The following is a 19078-nucleotide window of genomic DNA, read 5'->3' on the forward strand; positions in this document are numbered from 1 at the left end:
GTGGAGAGGAGGAAGAGAGTGGAATTAAAAAACCCCACTTCCATGGGGAGCTGGTAAAGATGCCCCCTTCCCTCATTAATGCAGTTGCTGCTGCCTCCCCTTTGAAGTCTTCCTTTGTGGCAGATCAAGTGCTAATTTTGTTTGACATTTTAATTGGTGTCAGTGCCTTAATATATTTATCTGCTCCAGTTAGATAAACTCGCTCAGTGCTGGGCTGTGTTGTTCTTTTAGCTTAAAGGTGGGGGGGATGCTGAATATTGGAATTATTTTTTAAAATGTAATGCCAGATGCAGTATTATCTTGTCTGGCATTTAATAAGGGGTGTGTGCGCGAGTGACTCAGTCCTGCTACTAATTAAAGTCAAGCAAACAGCTTGGCTGTGCCCAGACCTGCGATGCTGCTGCTGTCGTGAACAGTTTGTTTCAGCTGTCAGTGGATTAAAATAAGAGGTTCAGAGCCCGGAAGCTGTTCAGGCAGAACTCTGGTTTTCGGGCTTTGCTAACTCTGCTTGGGTTCCAAGGGAGCCGGTCCCCGGGCTGCTGCACAAGAGGTCACACTTTAGCTTCTGCTGGCAGTGGTCCAAGGTCCAGAGTCCCTGAGGGGCGAGCCCCAGGTCAAGGACCCAGAGCCTGGCACCCAACCCAGCATCCAGTCTCTTGTTGCTCAGGACATCTGCAATATTTCACAGCGTCCAAAATATTTTACCAGAAACAAATGTGGAGAGAGTCTGTAGAAAGATGGATTTGTTGTGGCTTTCTAGATGGAAGTAAGCACTGCAAAGCGGCTTCTCTGCAGCACAGTGGAATTGTGCTTTTTAAAACGCCATTGCAGGCTGAGTCAAACTTTGCCAAACCTGAGCTGCTTAACAGGCCCCAGTGTGACCTTTTGAAAGCACCCATTTAGCACTGGCAGTGAAAGAGAGGCAGCAAAGCTAAGCCCTGGGCACAACCCTGGGAGAGCGAGAGCGGGAGTGCAGGGCTGTGGAGACCGCTCTGTCCCTGCTGGGCTTCCTTGCTCTCCTCCTCCCCCTTCCCCGCCAGGCCCTCTGGCCGTCCCGGCCTGACCCCCTTCTTCTTTGCAGGAGCCAGCACAACAGACGCCTGGCCCAGGAGAGGAGGCAGAGCCTCAGTGACCACCTGGAGCTGCAGCGCTTTTTGCAGAACTGCCACGAGGTACCATGCTCACCATGAGGTGTCACCTGCTCTGTGGGGCTCACAACCCCTCCCCGGCCTGGTTGAGCCTGCTGAGTGTGGTCTCCCTGTTGCGGGCCCCTGGGCTGCCTTCCGAGCACCTGCAGCCAGGTTCGAATGGGGGGCAATTCCAGCCTGACCGCGCACTCCAAAAAGCACCAGCCCCCCGGACCCCTGATAGTGTGTTGTGGTTTTCCTTCCCATGGAGAGACTCCCCCCACACCACCTCCTACCTACAGTCTCAAATGGGGCCACCCAGGAAAGGCCCTGCGGCTTGGTTCTGCTGAATGAGGAAGATGACCAGGGAACACCTAGCAAGGAGAGTGGGTGGAATCTGTAAGTTGCAGGAGGGATGGAGGGCAGGAGGCCCCTTAAAGGAGAAGGGTGGGTGCCTGTGGCCATTAAATGGGGGGGGGGGAGGTGTTTTCTTGGGAATGCCAGTGGCTTCCTTGCCTCCCTGGGTCCTGCTTGCACTGTGACCATTTGGATCTCAAGATGCATGATTGGCCACTTTCACTGGTATCTCTTCTCAGTTAGAGCTGCATTTCTGTTTCTCAGCTCTTCCTCCACTGTGCTCATTAATCCTGGTGGGCAAATGTATGAGTTCTCCCCTCCCCCCCAGATGTGTATTTGGGGAGAGCTTGCAGTGGCAGAGGAGTCCCTTGGGCCCTACAAGAAGGGGCTGGTTGTAGGGGAGGGGATGGGCCTGAGGGTCACTTGGCTAGAGGAGGAGGGGCCTACTGGCCTTTAGCCCCCCCCCATTGTTGCTGCCCCTTGGGGTGTGTGCTGCCAGGTCAGGGCCTGTGCGTCCCGAGGGTGGGGCTCTGCCCGGGCCAGGCCTGGTGTCCAGCGACCCCCTGGCGCCACAGGCCACAGTGCAGGCCACGGGGCCTCTGGGGAGTCCTGCGGGGAGGGCAGGGGAGCTCCCACCCCTGGAGTCGAGCAGGAAGGGCTCCCTTGGGGCGGGAGGACTGCGGGAGGGCAGCAGCTCCGGCAGAAGCCTTGGAGAGCGCAGCTCCCTGGGCGCCCCCCCTTCCGACAAGGCGGTCGGGAGAGAGCTTGCCGGCGTACGGGGCTCCCCCCCGTTGGGCTGAGGGAAGAGCAGGGGGCGGCCGAGGCCCTTCTCCCCGTCCGGGCTGCCGGTCCGGCAAGCGCGGGGGAGCCCGGGGGCAGCGGCGAGGGGGCACCGGGCTGAGTCCGTCCCCACCCCCGCCAGTCGGTGACGCGCTCCGGGTGGGAGGGAGGCTGCTCGGCTCTCCGCTCGCCTGCTGCTGCTGCAGGCAGGCAGGTCCGGGAGGGGGCGGGCGCGCGCGCAGGGAGCGGGCGGGGCGAGGCGGGCCGCGGCCGGGTCTGGCCCGGCCCCCAGTGACGCCGCGCCTCCCCGCAGCTGGATGGCTGGGTGGCCGAGAAGAAGCTGCTGATGGCCGGCGAGGCGCCCCGCGGCGGCCCGGACGACGCGCTGCAGCAGCCCCCGCCCGCCCGGGCGCCCAAGCGATGGCTCCGGCACCGCGCCTTCATGGCCGAGCTGGCCCGCAACAAGGAGTGGCTCCGCAAGATCGAGCAGGTAGGGCCGCTTCAGCACCGGGACAGCTCCGCGGGGCGCGGGGGGGCCGCCCGGTGACCTCCGCGTGCTGCTGCACTGCTGCGGGGCCTGCCAAGCCGTGGGCCTGCCGCATGCCCCCCCCGCCTTCCACCCCCGGGCCCTGGGCTGGCTTCCTCCTCCACCCCCGCCACGGCCCTGGCCGCTTGTCTTCGCCTCCTGCTGGCTGCCCCAGAGGGACCCCCCCTTCTGCCCAGGCTCTCTCAGCCTGCTTGAAAATCTCTAGCGTGAGCGGCTCCTGGGTGAAGGTCCCAGCACTCTGCACGTGTTCAGATGTGTTTTTGTGGCTGGCCTACTTTTGGAATCCTCCTCCCTGCCACAAGGGCATGTTCCTGAGTGGCTGAGCACCCGGTCCTGCGAGCAGCACCCCTAGTGTGGTGCGGCCCAGAGCAGCAGAGACCTCGGCCTTGTTCCAAGAGGCTCCAGCCTCAGTCAGTGCGCGGTGGCCCATCCTTGGTGGCTCAGGACCGTGTCTGCTCTCTGCCTGCTTCAGAGGTCAGGCTCTCCTGCAGCCTTTTCAGAAGGAAGGGGGTGCTGCTGTGGGTGCCTGCAGAGGCTCCCAGACAGATTCCTGGGTGGCATGCCCCATCCAAAGCAGTCGCAAAGAAACCTCTGTCACCACCCTCAGGAAAACAGCAGTGGGCTGGGGGCCTAGAGCTCTGTCTCGGTCCGTAGCAGGAGGTCTTCTCTGTTGCTTCTCAAGTGCATGGCCCAAGTTCTGCAGAAGGGGCTACTGGGCCTATCTGCTCCTGCCTGGACCCTTAAGGCTGCCAAGGAGGCTCTTCTCACTCCCCTACAGAAACAGCGTGAAGGGGGTGCAGAAACAGGGCTTTCTTGGTGGTGTCACCTGCTCTGTGGGGCTCACAAGTTGCCTTCCTGATTTCTGTTGACCAGCAGGTGAACAGCGATTGGTTTCCAAACGCTGCTGCTGTTTCTGGCTTCTGCTGCTGGTTTCAGGCGCTGGTTCTTGCTTGCCAAAATGGAAGCCTAAATGCTGATGGTTTTTAGTGTGTGTTTTTTTTAATTTGGGAGTTTATTTTTGTCATTAAAAAGCTGTGGACTTTTCCTGATATGCACAAGCAAGTCTGTTCCCTCAGCCCAGAGCTGGCTGGCGGGAGGGATGCTGGGGCTCCTTCCGCATCATTTGGGGCCTGCTGGGTATTTTTGTTGGCACGGTGCCACCTCTGATCTCTTGCAGCAGCAGCTTGCAGAGGCTGCTACAAAGGTCTCTGAGAGGCCCGTACTCTGAGCCGCAGGAGATGCTGCGGAGGGCCAGCTGGGGGTAGGGTGGGGGGTAGGTTTTTGTAGCTCTGTTGCCAGTAGATGGAAAGTGGGGGACCCTACTCCTTTTCTCTGCAGTGTGTCTTCTGCAGAATTCAGCTGGTCTTTTCAATAAAAAACAGTATGGAAAATGTTCTCAGTGGGGAATTTGGAGGCTGGTACACAGCTTGATGCCTGGAATAGTCTGGGCAGGAGCCTGTAATGTGAGTGGGAGGGAAGGCCAACAAACCTGCTTTCTGAGTCCCCTTCTGGCCACAGCTGCTCCACCCCGTGGAAGCTACTGCTTTTCTGGGCTGTTTGCCAGACATCCCACTCATCCGCCAACCTCTGGTAGCCCAGCCAACTTACCTGCTCCAGGACAGAGTGGGGGGGGGGTGGAGCAGCAGAGCCTGAGGCCCAGGTGATAGGACGGAATTGTTTCTTGGGGAGATGTGGGGGCCATCCAAAAGCAGGTTTCTGCACAGTCCATGGGGAAGGCTCTCTTGTGACCCCCAAAGAGTGGTTGGGGAAAGGATGCATGCACCCCACTCAGCCTCCCTAGTGAATCCCTGTCTCAGCCAGGCTCTCAAACAGCACCAGGCCTTCCCGCCTGCAGGCATTCATCTCTTCAGCTTGAAAAGTCTGTCCGGAAATCACTTAGGCACTGAAGTTTCTGCATCCCAGTCAGTTTACTTTTTCAAACCTCCTTCTGTCAAAATGCCTCCTTGGAGCAGAACTTCAACCAACCCTGCAGAATAAACTACAACACTTTGACACTGCCAAAGAGCAAAGGGCAGAACTGTTTGCTCATCCCTTCACAGTGTTCTTCTGTACCAACTGCATTGCAGGAAGTGGGGCTCTTTGGTCTGGCTTGTCAGCTGCCCCAGAAGGTGGAAGCCTGCTCCAGTCCAGGGTGAAGGCTGCCAGTTGCTATGGAGATATTCAGGTCTCTTTCAGGAACCAAGAAAGTGTGTGCCTGCACCTCTTGGGAAGGTGTTACTGGCAGGGCCACTAGAACTGCACTCAGTACTAGAAGGTGGCAGTCCTCTGTGACAGGGTGGCCTTCTTAGGACCACATTCTGCTTTCTTCTCTTTCCCCAACCCTACAAAGGGAGGCCTCACTGTTGGGGATGAACTGGGCGGGCAGGGCAACCTTCTTACAGCACCAGTTTTTATACATAATGTTTTTCAGCCTTTCTCCAACTGTGAGTTGGGTCCTGCTTGGTCAGGACCCAATTTCTGGTGGGTCCCAAAGAACATCCAATGAAAACATGGGTGATGGAAAGATCAGAGAACTCCTTACCTCAAACCCTGAGGCTATTCAAAAATTAGGTTGCTGCTAACTACCCTTCCAACAGCTGAGCTCTTGCAGTTTGAAAGCTTATGTAATTATAGGGAGACAAATGTTTGAGCATCTTCTTTTCTGGTGGGTTTTTCCCCCATCAGTGACAGGTAGTGGGGGCAGGTAAGGGTTGGGTCATATAACTAAGCCCATGAAGCCTTGAGGCAATTCATTAGGGCTGCCTCATTATGAGAAATGGGCCAAGTTTTTTAATTAATTAATACTTGTAAATAAATAAATATTTGTAGTTTTTAAATTAATACTTGTAAATAAATCAATAAAAACATTATTTCTTTCTAGATTATCTTTTTTTAAGTCTTGTAAAGCTAGGTAGGTCCCTACAGAATGTCATTTTTAAAAAATGGGCACCCAAATGTTTGGGAACCGCCGGTGGCTTTGATTTGATAACATACAATATATTACATCATACAACATGAGATGGCCTTGAATACCTGCAGAGTTAATAGAGCTAGTTACTACATGTCCTTGTAAGTAGCCCCAATCTTAGGCATAACCAGCTGTGGCTAAGAGTTTATCTACAGGCCCATCTTCCATAAAACATTCCATAACAGAGAATAATAAAAATGGAATTACGTAATAATCTATTTTACTAAAACCAGTAAAACAAAACCAGGTAATAATATACTTTTTAAATGCAACAAAAAATGCATTTTGCTCTAAGAGTTTTAAATCTTTGTAGTGTGTAAATGTTTTGTGAAATACACATTCGAGGAAGTTGGACCAAAAGTCAGAATAATGCACAATGACTTACGACTGGATGTTATACAGAAATTCTTCTTCATCCCCTGAGGAGGGCAAGATACACGTGGGGAAATGGGGGGAGGGGAACCCAGCTGCCTGCAGCCGCCTTGTCACACTTCTTGTCTAACATCTGAGAGTAAAGAATTAGCTCTAGCGTGGATCCGTCCCTTTGATCTTCACAGAATTTGCCTTCCAGCCTGACTTTGTGCTCAGCTGGTCTTGTGGGGAAAGAGTAAGAAAGACATGGGGGGACAGCAGAGGCCCTCTGTAGCTTCAGGCTATTGGGCAGACCGACCCTCTGCTCCTGGTTGGATTTGCAGCTGTTCCCAGCAGCAAAGCAGAAGGCAGAACAATCGCTGAAGTAGCTGCAGAAAGGGAAGCTGGTGGGAACAGTTGCTCCCACAGAGCCCGTGGCAACTCCATCGCCACCTGCTCAGCCTGCCCTTCTGCACCCACAAATCCTGGCAGTGCCCAGGCATTGGAGGCAGCGGTCGGCACACAGCGTTGGCAGGAATGCAAGGGTGATGCCACCCTCCCCGGTCTGCACTCCCTGCCACCTCCAGGGCCTAAGAATGCTGCCAGGGAGAGCTCCCCCCCCCCCACCCGTGGCCCAGTGATTAGGAAAACAAGAACCAAATCCTGGCCTGTCTACACAGCCACAGGCTGGCCATGATCTGCCCTTTCCTGGGCCTCCTGCCAGCCACAGTACCCTGAAGAGGCCCCCTGTGGTACTGCATCCCAGGAGAGGCACATGCCTGCACACCTGGGACAGTCTGGGGGGAGAGCCAATCAGAACAGCTGGCACAACTTGCCCTGTCTGTGGAGGCTCATCTGGATGCAGTTTTTGCTCCAAAACAAAATGTGTTTAACTGGGGAAAGGTTTTCCGGTGCGGATGCAACAGCTGAGATCTCCGGAGAAGCCTCTGCCTTTGTGTCACCATCATGTTGAGAGGAGTGAACACAGGCAGCTCCTGGGAGCACCTCTGAGATTGAGGTCTCCAGAGCAGAGGGGGCAGCTTCCAGGTAGCCCAGAGAGGCTCAGTGCCTCCTTTTTTCCACGCTTGAGGAGGCACTGGTCTGAAAGAAAGGGGACCATTGTGTCCTCCAGACCACTGAGACAGTGGTGCTGGGACATCAGATGCCTAGCTGGGCAGCTGCAGCTGCAGACTCCGTCGCATCCCTGGTAGTGGTGCTGAGGCCTGGGGGCTCCCCTGACGCCTCTTTAGTGAGTGGCGTCCTCTGCAGTTGGCCCCGTGTGCTGCTGCTTCCACCCGGTGATGGCTCTGTGAGTGCCACAGAGCGCTATACTGTGCCACATATAGCAGCTACATGTGGGAAAAGCACAACGTGCGTTTGAGCATTCGGTGTCTCAAGAATCTCTCCGGGCCTTGTGGACAGAAGTTCCAGGGCAGTGCCTGGTGGGGTCCCAGGAGCAGGTGTGGGAGGGCTGCTGGAGAAGACTCTCAGGGCCTCCCAGGTTTCCTTTCTATTCCTCTGGACCAGCAGGAGCATGAAGAGTCGTTTCCTGGGTCACATGGCAGAATTAGAGGCATTATAGGCCTGTTTGCCACCTGTATCCAGGCTTTGGGCTCCTTCGAGGAATGGTTTGGGGTCCAGGCCAGTTGTTACCTGGCATGCAATTGTCTGACCTGCTCTCCCCCCAACCCTGCCAGGAAGGACAGCAGCTTATTGAGGAGAAGCCAGAACTGGCAGAATCGGTGAGGAAGAAGCTGGGGGAGATCCGGCAGTGCTGGGCCGAACTGGAGTCCACCACGCAGGCCAAGGCCCGGCAGCTCCTGGAGGCCACAAAGGCAGACCACCTGGTGCAGAGCTATGCTGACCTCGACAAGCGGCTTTTGCGCATGGAAAGCCAGCTGCAGGCGGTGGACACTGGGCTGGACCTCGCCAGCGTCAACAGCAACCTCAAGAAGCTGCAGGTGGGTGCCCAGGGGTGGAGTGGGGGAGGGCAGCAAGTGTCATACCCAGGCTGATTTCCAGACCAGAGCCCTTGCACGGGAGGAGGCTGGGCACGGGCTTCCTTGGCAGGGAGGAGGGAATCGGGGTGTCCTGGGGGAGGGTTGGTGCTGGTCGCAGATGGTATCTTGGGCAGCCCAGAACTGGGGGCCATTGATTTTTTTTTTGGGGGGGCGCCTCACACAGTCTCCTTTTCCAGACTCTTAGCTGTAGGATGAGGTGGGGACTGGGAGTAGACAGGCACGGGGGGGCCGCACAGCGGGGCTTCTTGCTGAGCAGTCAGGGACACTTTCTGCAGAGAGAATGGGATCTTCCTCCAGTCCTGGGAGGGGAGACCTTCTCCAAGAAGGCCCTTGCCTGGAGGGGCCATCCTGTTCTGTATGGTTGCCTTGGTTACTCTGAAGAGCAGGGAGGCAGGTCTTTCTGGCTCCCTTAGGCCTAGTTCAGGTGGGTGAACGTGTGCCTGGGCCGTACCACTTCCTGGTGCTGGTGGAGGCTGGTGTGGCTGAACGCTTTCTGGGGAGACGGGGTGTGGCCTATTTTATGTGCAGAAAGAAGCCAAATGCGCCTTTGTCCCAAAAACGTTCCCCCTGCATGGCAGGAGAAGGCCAGGCTGGAGCCCCTCTCTCTCATTTTTTCCAGGCACTTCTTGTGTGGGGAAGCACATGCGCCCCACAGCCTGAAGTGGCCTGCTCAAGCTCAGGTCCACCCTCCTCAGTGAGAACGTGGCACCTGAAGGAGGGTGGGGAGGTGGAGACGGGTCATGTCACATACCCCTCCCCCAACCAGCTCTTTGCTTTTGTACCTCGTGGTAGGGCTTTCCATTAAGAACCTCTTTGGCGTGCAGGGGACTGGGGCCATTGCATCTTGGCCGGGGGGGGGACACGACACCTCAACAACCAAGAAGTGGGTTGGGAGTTGGGGACTCCCTTGAGAGTGGCATCCAGTGGTGACCGTATGGCTGTTCCCATGCAGGAGTCCAGGCCCCTGTTGGTCCAGGGGGTGCCAGCCTGTTCGTGACCATTGGCAGGTGCTTGGCAGCAGTGCCTGGGGGGCAAACGGGGGGGGGGGTGCTCAGTCCACTGAGGAGTGTGGATCCTCCCTACCCTGCCTCTGCCTTCCTGCTCACTGATTGTTCTTGGGAGAGGTGAGAAGGACTCACTGGAGCTGCGTCTGCTGCCTTCACATCTGGCTCGGTTGGTGGGGTGTGCTGTCCCCGCCACTGTGCCCTGCAGCTATCCAAAGGCCTGGCTGCACCTCAGGAGGCCAACCTCTGAACTCGGGAAGGGCCAATTCTAGATTCAAGAGCGCCATCCAGAGCCTTTTGACTTGATGGAGTCAAATACTGGAGATCTGCCTGGTTGGAGGGCTGCACTTGCCCAGACTTTGCTCCCCCTCTCAGAGAAGGCGCTTCTGAGGCAGAGGCTCTGGCCTTGAGGCAAGCCCCACTCTCAGGTGTTTTGCAGGCTTTGTCTCTGCCTGGGCCTTTGGGGAGCTTAGAGTAGCTCGGGTGGGACTTGTTGCAGGCCACCTTGCATCCAGGCCCAGACCAGGCTCTCCAAGGCCATGTGCGGCCTGGCAGGTGGAGCTGGTGCCTGTCTGTCCAGCAGCATCTGTGGGAGCTGTGACCATGTGCCATAGGAGCACAAGCCATGCAGGTGGCAGCTGAGACTGGAATCCAGAGCCCGTGGCCTCAGGTAGGGGGCACTGAGTCTCCCAGGCTGCCTCGGCTGGGCGTGACCTGCCAGGGGTCTAGGGGGCTGCCGCTTCTCAGCATAGCGTTGACTTTCGGCCCACCATCCTGGAGCTCCTGGGGGAGGACGCAGGCAGAGTGCCCCCGCTGGCCTATCACACCGACCTCTCCGTTTTTCCATCCCCAGCAGCCCAAGACAGCTCAGCGCCGGCCATTGCTCATCACCACATCCTAGTGCGGTTTGTCTCATCTCGCTGCATGGCGGTACAGTAGCCCTTTTCTTTGGATCCATCTGTGCTTTGTCCTTGGTTGCTTTCCACCCCGCTCTGCCTGGCTCCTCATGTCCTCCTGGAGGCTGGGGGGGGGGCACCTGGCCCTTCTCCAATCCCCCCTTCCCTCTTTTTCTCCATCTTTTTTCACCTTTCTGTTTTCCATGAACTCGGTGTAATTTCACCTGTTTCCTCCATGGCCCTGGGCTCCATTTCAAACATGCTATGCTTGGTAGACTGGGAGGGGGCACCTGGAGAGAAGGGGGCTGGGAGGGCCGGGGAAATCTGAGTGCGGTGCAGGGTGGGACACCTGGAGACTCTCCTGGAATAAGCAGCTACTTGGGGAAAGAATGCAAGGGGAGCATCTGGAGGCAGTCAGTGCCCTGCAACGCCACTGCTCAGCTCCCCCTGCCAGCCTCAACACATTATTTTGCCCACCCACCCAACAAGCGCTGCTACTCCATTGGTGCCCGGTTGCTGCAACAGGACATCTTGAACCCTTTGGCTCTGGGATCTGACAGCCATGACTTCCCCCAAGGAGCCCTGGGAATTATAGGTTCGTAGAGTGCTGAGGATTCCCCTGTAAGATTCCACCACCACCCATTTTGCAGGAGGACAGTTCTTAAGAAACTGAGCAGAGCCCTACTGGATCCGGCCCAGGGCCCACCTAGCTCAGCTTCCTGGATATCCTGGTGGCCCACCAGATGCCTCAGGGAGCACACAAGACAACAAGAGACCAGCCTCCTGTTGCCAGTTCCAGGGCCTAGGAGAGGGGGGTAAAGGGCGTAATTTGTACCGGGGCCCAGGGTCAGAAAGGGGGCCCAGGAGCCAAAGGAGGGGCTCAGACAGTTCCTGAGATCTGACATTTTCCTGTCTCACCTGAACACACATGCTCAGGCACAGCCATGCACATGCAGTGCTACCTGCTGCTGCAAGCCACGCACACTGGGCTCAGGAATGCACCCGTGATCCACAGTGTCAGATCTGGGAGGAGACTGGCCTGCCACAGCAGCTCTTTGGCTTGTGGATCCTATAGCCACGAAGGAGTGTATGGAAGCTCCGGACCAGCTGCGGGGCTGCTGCTGCTGCAGAAGTTCGTTTTGGTCCATTCTAGTGTGAGCCGAAACACAATGATGCTAATTTTCTGCAATCGGTTTTCTATATTTCAAAGCTTTTAGAGAGACTTAGGAATGTGTTTGGTTTTCCATGACGTTATCCAGCTGCCAGAGCTGCATGATCAGGTAGACCTGGGCTCTGCATCGCAGCCTAGTAGACCTGGGCTCCAAAGACTATAAGAACATAAGAACAGCCCCACTGGATCAGGCCATAGGCCCATCTAGTCCAGCTTCCTGTATCTCACAGCGGCCCACCAAATGCCCCAGGGAGCACACCAGATAACAAGAGACCTCATCCTGGTGCCCTCCCCTACATCTGGCATTCTGACTTAACCCATTCCTAAAATCAGGAGGTTGCGCATACACATCATGGCTTGTACCCCATAATGGATTTTTCCTCCAGAAACTCGTCCAATCCCCTTTTAAAGGCGTCTAGGCTAGACGCCAGCACCACATCCTGTGGCAAGGAGTTCCACAGACCGACCACGCGCTGAGTAAAGAAATATTTTCTTTTGTCTGTCCTAACCCGCCCAACACTCAATTTTAGTGGATGTCCCCTGGTTCTGGTATTATGTGAGAGTGTAAAGAGCATCTCCCTATCCACTCTGTCCATCCCCTGCATAATTTTGTATGTCTCAGTCATGTCCCCCCTCAAGTGTCTCTTTTCTAGGCTGAAGAGGCCCAAACGCCGTAGCCTTTCCTCATAAGGAAGGTGCCCCAGCCCTGTAATCATCTTAGTCGCTCTCTTTTGCACCTTTTCCATTTCCACTATGTCTTTTTTGAGATGCGGCGACCAGAACTGGACACAATACTCCAGGTGTGGCCTTACCATCGATTTGTACAACGGCATTATAATACTAGCCGTTTTGTTCTCAATACCCTTCCTAATGATCCCAAGCATAGAATTGGCCTTCTTCACTGCCACCGCACATTGGGTCGACACTTTCATCGACCTGTCCACCACCACCCCAAGATCTCTCTCCTGATCTGTCACAGACAGCTCAGAACCCATCAGCCCATATGTGAAGTTTTGATTTTTTGCCCCAATGTGCATGACTTTACACTTACTGACATTGAAGCGCATCTGCCATTTTGCTGCCCATTCTGCCAGTCTGGAGAGATCCTTCTGGAGCTCCTCACAATCACTTCTGGTCTTCACCACTCGGAAAAGTTTGGTGTCGTCTGCAAACTTAGCCACCTCACTGCTCACCCCTGTCTCCAGGTCATTTATGAAGAGGTTGAAAAGCACCGGTCCCAGGACAGATCCTTGGGGCACACCGCTTTTCACCTCTCTCCATTGTGAAAATTGCCCATTGACACCCACTCTCTGCTTCCTGGCCTCCAACCAGTTCTCAATCCACGAGAGGACCTGTCCTCTAATTCCCTGACTGTGGAGTTTTTTCAGTAGCCTTTGGTGAGGGACTATTGTGGCTGTCGGCACCTTCCCCCTGCTTTATTTTGCTCCCCCCCTACATTCTGCCTGTCCCCATTGCCCCCCTCCTCCTTTGGGAAGGGGCCCAAAAGAAACTTTGTACCTCCTGACAAAATTCCTATCATAGGCCCTGGCCAGTTCCTTGCAACTTTCTCACAGAAAGCCTAATGAAACAAGGAGATTACACAATGCCCATCACAGCTCGTAACCTGTGATGGACTTTTCCTCCAGAAATGTGTCCAATCCCCTTTTAGAGGCATCCAGACCAGATGCCGTCACCTCAACCTGCAGCAAGGAGTTCCACAGACTAATTACACGCCAGGTAAAGAAATATTTTCTTTTGTCTGTCCTAACTCTCCCAACAATCAATTTTAGTGGACGTCCCTGGTTCTAGTGTTGTGTGAGAGAAAAAAGAACATCCCTCTAACCACTCTGTCCATCCCCTGCATAATTTTGTATGCCTCAATCATGTCCCCCCTCAGGCGTCTCTTTTCTAGGCTGAAGAGGCCCAAACGCCGTAGCCTTTCCTCATAAGGAAGGTGCCCCAGCCCAGTAATCATCTTAGTTGCTCTCTTTTGCACCTTTTCCATTTCTAATCTAACCTTTTTGAGATGTGATGACCAGTACTGGACGCAATTCTCCAGGTGTGGCCTTACTATTGATTTCTACAATGGTGTTATAATATTAGCCATTTTACTCAATAGCTTTTGTAATTATCCTAAGCATGGAATTAGCCTTCTTCACCGCCACTGCACATTGGGCTGACACTTTCATCAAGCTGTCCACCACCACCCCAAGATCTCTCTCCTGATCTATTACAGATACTCAGAACCCTATGTGAATTTTTGGTTTTTTGCCCCAATGTGCATTACTTTACACTTAGGTACATTGAAACGCATCTGCCTTTTTACTACCCATTCTCCTAGTTTGGAGAGATCCTTCTGGAGTGCCTCACAATCTCTTCTGGTCTTCCCACTCAAAAGTTTGGTGTCGTCCACAAACTTGGCCACCTCTCTGCTTAACCCTGACTCCAGGTCATTTATGAAGAAGTTGAAAAGCACTGATCCTAGAACAGATCCTCAGGGCACAGCACTTTTCACCTCTCTCCATTGTGAAAATTGCCCAGTGACACCCACTCTCTGTTTCCTGGTCCTCAACCAGTTCCTAATCCAGGAGAGGACCTGCCCTCTAATTCCCTGACTGCGGAGTTTTCTCAACAGCCTCTGGGGAGGGACTGTGGCATGTGCCTTCTGGGAGTTCAGACAGATAATTTATTGTAGGCCCTGAAGGAGAAGGGGGAGGGACAGAGCTCCACCAGTCAACTTGGATTGGGTAATGGTGGTGTAGATGGGCCCTCCGTGCATCTGCAGAGTGCCATCAGCATGCATGACCCAGCTTCGCGAAAGGGCCTCGCAGTCTCAGGAGGGAGACAGCAGAGCACAGACAGGAGGCGAGTGGTGCCAGGACCAGTGAGCGGAGAAGGTGCCACTCTTTCCTCTGCCTGTGCTTGGGTTCAGTTGCAGGTGGGGACAGGCTTCTCCTGAGCCTGCAGTTGGCGTCATGAGCAGGAGAGGCCCTTGGCTGGCTTCCAGTGCATCAGCTTCCCTTTGGCCTTTCCCTCTTGCATGCGGTGGTTGTGCATTGGGCAAGAAGCAGCGGCCAAGCCCCGTCTCACTCTCTTTACCCAGTACCCGCAGGGATGAGGCACAGCTCAGGGCTTTTTATACCACCAACCTGACCTGAACACCAACTTGCACGAGGGAGCGAAGGAAGGTTGGGGTGCAGGAGCAGCTCTTGGGCAGTGTCCCTAGTGGGCCCAAGTGGCCTGCCCTCTTGCCAAGGGTCTGTCAGGAAGGGCTCCTCTGCCCCACAGGCCTACTTCGATGCCGGTTCACACCGGCTCCTTGTTTGTCCTGGGAGCTCTGCACAGTTTCTCTGCCCTTTCTGTAGCACAGACGCCGCAGGGGCCTCATGGAGTGTCTTTGGGGGGGGGAGACGACTCACAGGAAACACCGAGCTCTGGAACCACAGTCCGCTCACCTTGCCCCAGCCGAATGGCACATCTTTTGCTGGTCCCAAAGCTGCAGGCGGTGTTGCTCCCCAGTGACAGCCGCGGCCTCCTGTTGGGCAGCAGGACAGCCTGCCCAGCGAGGGTGGACCAGGCTGGAGCTGACAGCAGTGCGCACACTGTGCATGCATGTACACACAAATGGTTGGCAACCTTCAGTCTCGAAAGACTATGGTATAAGTCTACAGCACCCGGTATTCCCAGGCGGTCTCCCATCCAAGTACTAACCAGGCCAGACCCTGTTTAGCTTCCGAGATCATGGTCTAAGCCTACAGCACCCGGTATTCCCAGGCGGTCTCCCATCCGAGTACTGACCAGGCCTGACCCTGCTTAGCTTCCGAGATCATGGTATAAGCCTACAGCGCCCGGTATTCCCAGGCGGTCTCCCATCCAAGTACTAACTAGGCCTGACCCTGCTTAGCTTCCGAGATCAAAGGTGTCCACATTGTCCAGCTGGAAGGGTCCAGGCTACGCTTTGAGCAGGGCCAGTGGAGAGTGGAAGCTGCTTTGTGTTCAGGCCTTGCCTTCATATTTTAGCTGCGGGTAGCAATATTTTAAAAGGAGATGAGATGCCCAGTCAGTTAAAATGTCATCCATACAACTCTGGACAGCCAGAGCTCCACACCCTGCCGGTGTCTTCCCAAAGGAACAGCAGGGAGTGGGGCAGAGCCCTTGTTTGCTGGAGGGCCAGACCTGCAAGCCCAGCCCTGCCTGGCAGGCTGTGTGGAAGCCTGTCCCTGAGGAAGCGCCTGCAGTGGACCTGTTGCAGCCAGGCAGGCGTAGCTGAGGCAGGATCCTGAGTTGAGAGCCTCCCACGGGGCCTCCTGCTGGTCAGTGGTCGCCTATCCCTGTCCTCTCCAGGGCCACTCCAGCCCCCTCCTCTCCCTCTCCCCCTTGCAGACAATGGAGACGCAGGTGGAGGAGTGGTGCAAAGAGGTGGGGGAGCTGCAGGCCCAGGTGGCTGCCCTGCCCCTGGAGGCCACCAGCAAGGAGATGGTGGATGAGAAGCAGAACGCTGTCGGTACCCGCATCGTGCGCCTCATCGAGCCCCTCAAGGAGCGCCGGAGGATCCTGCTAGCCTCCAAGGAGGTGCACCAGGTCAGCCACGACCTGGAGGACGAGCTGGTGAGTGGGGGTCTGGCAGTGGGTGGTGAGGAGCTGCAGGTCTGGGGCGCTGAGCAGGGAAGGGCTTGCAGTCTCCAGCCTGGGGAAGGGATCCCCACCCCAGGAATCCATGGCAGAGCCTGGGGCTCTGCAGGCCTGACTGAGAGCAGTGGGAGTCCTGGAAGCCCCCAGCAGGTCCACAGAAGCAGCCGATGTGGGCCCTGGCCTTTCTTGGCACCTCTTTTAGTGCACAGACGGCTGGAGCAAGCTTGCAGGTCACTCAGGCTTCTTCAGCTGGTGTTGTGCAGCCAGGAAGGACCAAGTCAGCAGGGAACCTGCACAAATACATCTATTGCGCCCCCCCCCCCCAATCCAGGACCACTTAGCAAAGGAAGAAAAATAGATCCTCTTCGCTTTGGAGATAGAAGAGGTGGGGGAGAGGTGTGCCAGGGGACGTTCTTGGCATTAGGGAGGGGGTGCATCTGCAGAACTGTCCTCAAGAGTGGCTTTCCATTTATCTCTCCTCTTCCTGCCATATTCTTTTCCTCTTCCCCACTTCAGAGCTGGGTGCAGGACCGTCTCCCATTGGCCATGCTGGAGGATCATGGAAATAACTTGCAAACGGTCCAGCAGTTCATTAAGAAGAACCAGGTACTGAGACAGAGATTGGGCTTTCCAACTGGCCACAGAAAGGGGGGCTCTTGCAGAGACCTTGTGTGATCCTGAAGCAAGACAGGGCTGCCTTCGGGATCCAGAGACCCCAGCGCAGTCCTGGCTTTTTGCTTCTAAAGGGTGCAGTGCTGGGGTGGAGCTGGCCTACAGTTTCTCAGCAGAGATCACTTGGCCCTGGTGGTGTCACAATCCTGTGTTCCTAACTAATTGTCCACATTCCTGGCTCGCTGGCCCTGCACTCCCAGGGAATCAACAGTGCACCTGCCCAGAGTGTTCTGGTGCATCTCACTATCTGTACGGTCTCTGTGAGAAGCAGGGCACAGTTCCCAGGCAGAAAAGCCTGACATTGAGCACATACACGTCCACCTGACTTGCCAAACATCCCAATCGGGGGAGGGCGGGTGTATGATTCTTTAGGGCAAACAGCCCTTCGGCAGGTGCCTCCACCCCTTCTAATGGCCAGTCCTCTAACCAAAAGGAAGCTGAAGACCTGAGGGCCAACTCCCCAGCCCTTGACAGTTCTGAGTGCCCCAAACTCCAGGGATTGAGGACTTGAGACTCTGATTCGCTTCATGGTTATTGGCTAAGTGGCTGAGGCCAGATCTAGAGGAATCCATTCCCTTGGTACTCAGAAAGCTGCCAGCCTGTAAAAACAGAACAGTTTAATTAGGGAGTAGAAACAGGATTGTGCTTCACTTGAAAGGCAACCAGGTATTTCAGAGAATAAATACATGATGCACGCAACGCTAGAACAACAAAGCTCAGCTCTTCAGCTCCTCAGCATCTGGCCAACTGTGGAGCATAAGCAAAGGGCAGCTTCTCTACCTGTTGCACTATGGCCAAAACAAACAGATGTCCATGATGGAAAGGGCAAGGAGCAGCCCCCCCCCCAGCAACAGACTTCCTTATGCCTTGAAAGTCACTCTTGTCCAATCAAAGCCTCAGACCAGCCAAAGTTTCTAGAGAATGACTTCACCAGCCGCTGTTGCTGCCTGACTCTGACCCCTCCCAACTGCAGATCCACACTGGCTCCCAGTCTCAATTAGCAAGGCCTTGATGCCCAGTGCTCTTATGCTTCTAGCCCGTCCAAAGTGAGAATCCTGAGAAGGAGCTATTTCTCAGCCTGCTAGCAAGTCCTGTTCCATTCTCATAACTGCTTAAAAATGGCTGTGGGCCTGCAAGATGGAGTCAGACATAAGCCAGTGATTTGAACTTGTTTGTCACAGTGAGTGGGTACTTTGCACACGCTCAGAGAGGCCTTATTCCTCTCCATGTTCTCGGGCTGAGCCCTGGCATTCAGAACCTTCCACCCTTTCCTCACTGCCCCAAGGGTGGCTTTGCCTCACCCTGAAATTTTTCTCCTTCCCACCCCCAGAACCTATGCAGAGAGATCCAGGTGCACCAGCCCCGGATGGACGAAGTCCTGGAGCGTGCTGGCGCCATTGCCACCATCAAGAGCCCGGAAGTCGATTCGGTGCGGCTGCTGCTGGAAAAGCTGTCGACGCTGTGGGCAGCCTTGCGGGAGGAGACAGAGCGGCGGCAGCAGCTGCTGGATGCCACCTATCAAGTGGAGCAGTACTACTTTGATGTAGCTGAAGTGGAGGCCTGGCTGAGTGAGCAGGAGCTCTTCCTGATGAACGAGGAGAAGGGCAAGGTGGGAATGAAGCATCTGTTCCCAGAGGGCAGAGCTCATGGAACTTGGGTCAATTCTGGTCCCCCCAGGAAGGTGGGGCATTGTGGGACAAGAAGGTCAATGGGAGTATCCCTTCTTGACCGGGAAAACTGGCAGACGGAGCAGAGTGGCTGGTGGTCCCCAAGGACCTCTCAGCAGCTGCCCCTGCTCCTCCATATTGCCCCCTGTGCCCCTCCCCCAGGATGAGCAAGGCACCCTGCAGCTGCTGAAGAAGCACCTGATGGTGGAGCAGACCATTGAGAACTACGCAGAGACCATCGCACAGCTGTCGCGGCAGTGCCGGGCACTGCTGGAGTTGGGCCACCCCGACAGGTAGGCAGGGCACTCCACTTGTCCCTGGCCCGTTCCCCCGACCCCCAGCACGAGACCCCCTGCATCGACCTGTCTCTGTTCTTGCCAGTGAACAGATCAGCAGGCGCCAGTCGCAGGTGGACCGGCTCTATGTGTCCCTGAAGGACCTGGTGGAGGAGACCAAGGCCAAGCTGGAGCAGCAGTACTGGCTGTACCAGCTCAACCGGGAGGTGGACGAGCTGGAGCACTGGATTGCTGAGAAGGAGGTGGTGGCCGGTTCTCCAGAGCTGGGGCAGGACTACGAACACGTGACTGTGAGCAGGGCTGTGGGCCCCACTTAAGGTTGGGGGCTCTCCTGTAGAGGGAGAGAATGGCCTGTGATGATGGGGTGGGGGGTTCTTTGCCTGGGAGTCAGCAGGAAGGCTGTTCAGCAGTTGTGGGAAGGTGCCCTGCACATGTTCAGAGGCACATGCATTGCTTTGGCAGAGCAGAATCCTCAGGGAGCCCTGCTGGCCTGGCCCTGGAGCCCTGCTGTGGGTTCTGGGACAGGCGGAGGATTCATGAGGAAGGTTTGCCCCGCTTGGCCTGGTGCAGACATAAGCAGAGCAGATGA

The 19078-nt window shown here is 55.7% G+C and overlaps 1 protein-coding gene across 1 annotated transcript in view; it reads left to right on the top strand.

The window, feature by feature from the left end:
* The window catches only part of SPTBN4 (spectrin beta, non-erythrocytic 4), a 47457-nt gene that overhangs the window by 20379 nt on the left and 8000 nt on the right, over positions 1-19078 (top strand). Inside the window, exons 18-25 of the mRNA XM_066639040.1 lie at positions 1082-1172; positions 2578-2754; positions 7828-8091; positions 15606-15830; positions 16371-16460; positions 17857-18135; positions 18356-18486; positions 18575-18779. Coding sequence (XP_066495137.1) covers positions 1082-1172; positions 2578-2754; positions 7828-8091; positions 15606-15830; positions 16371-16460; positions 17857-18135; positions 18356-18486; positions 18575-18779 — 1462 coding nt within the window. The remainder of the gene's footprint in view (positions 1-1081; positions 1173-2577; positions 2755-7827; positions 8092-15605; positions 15831-16370; positions 16461-17856; positions 18136-18355; positions 18487-18574; positions 18780-19078) is intronic.

This window comes from Tiliqua scincoides, chromosome 10 (genome assembly GCF_035046505.1).
Source record: "Tiliqua scincoides isolate rTilSci1 chromosome 10, rTilSci1.hap2, whole genome shotgun sequence".
Classification (NCBI taxonomy): domain Eukaryota; kingdom Metazoa; phylum Chordata; class Lepidosauria; order Squamata; family Scincidae; genus Tiliqua; species Tiliqua scincoides.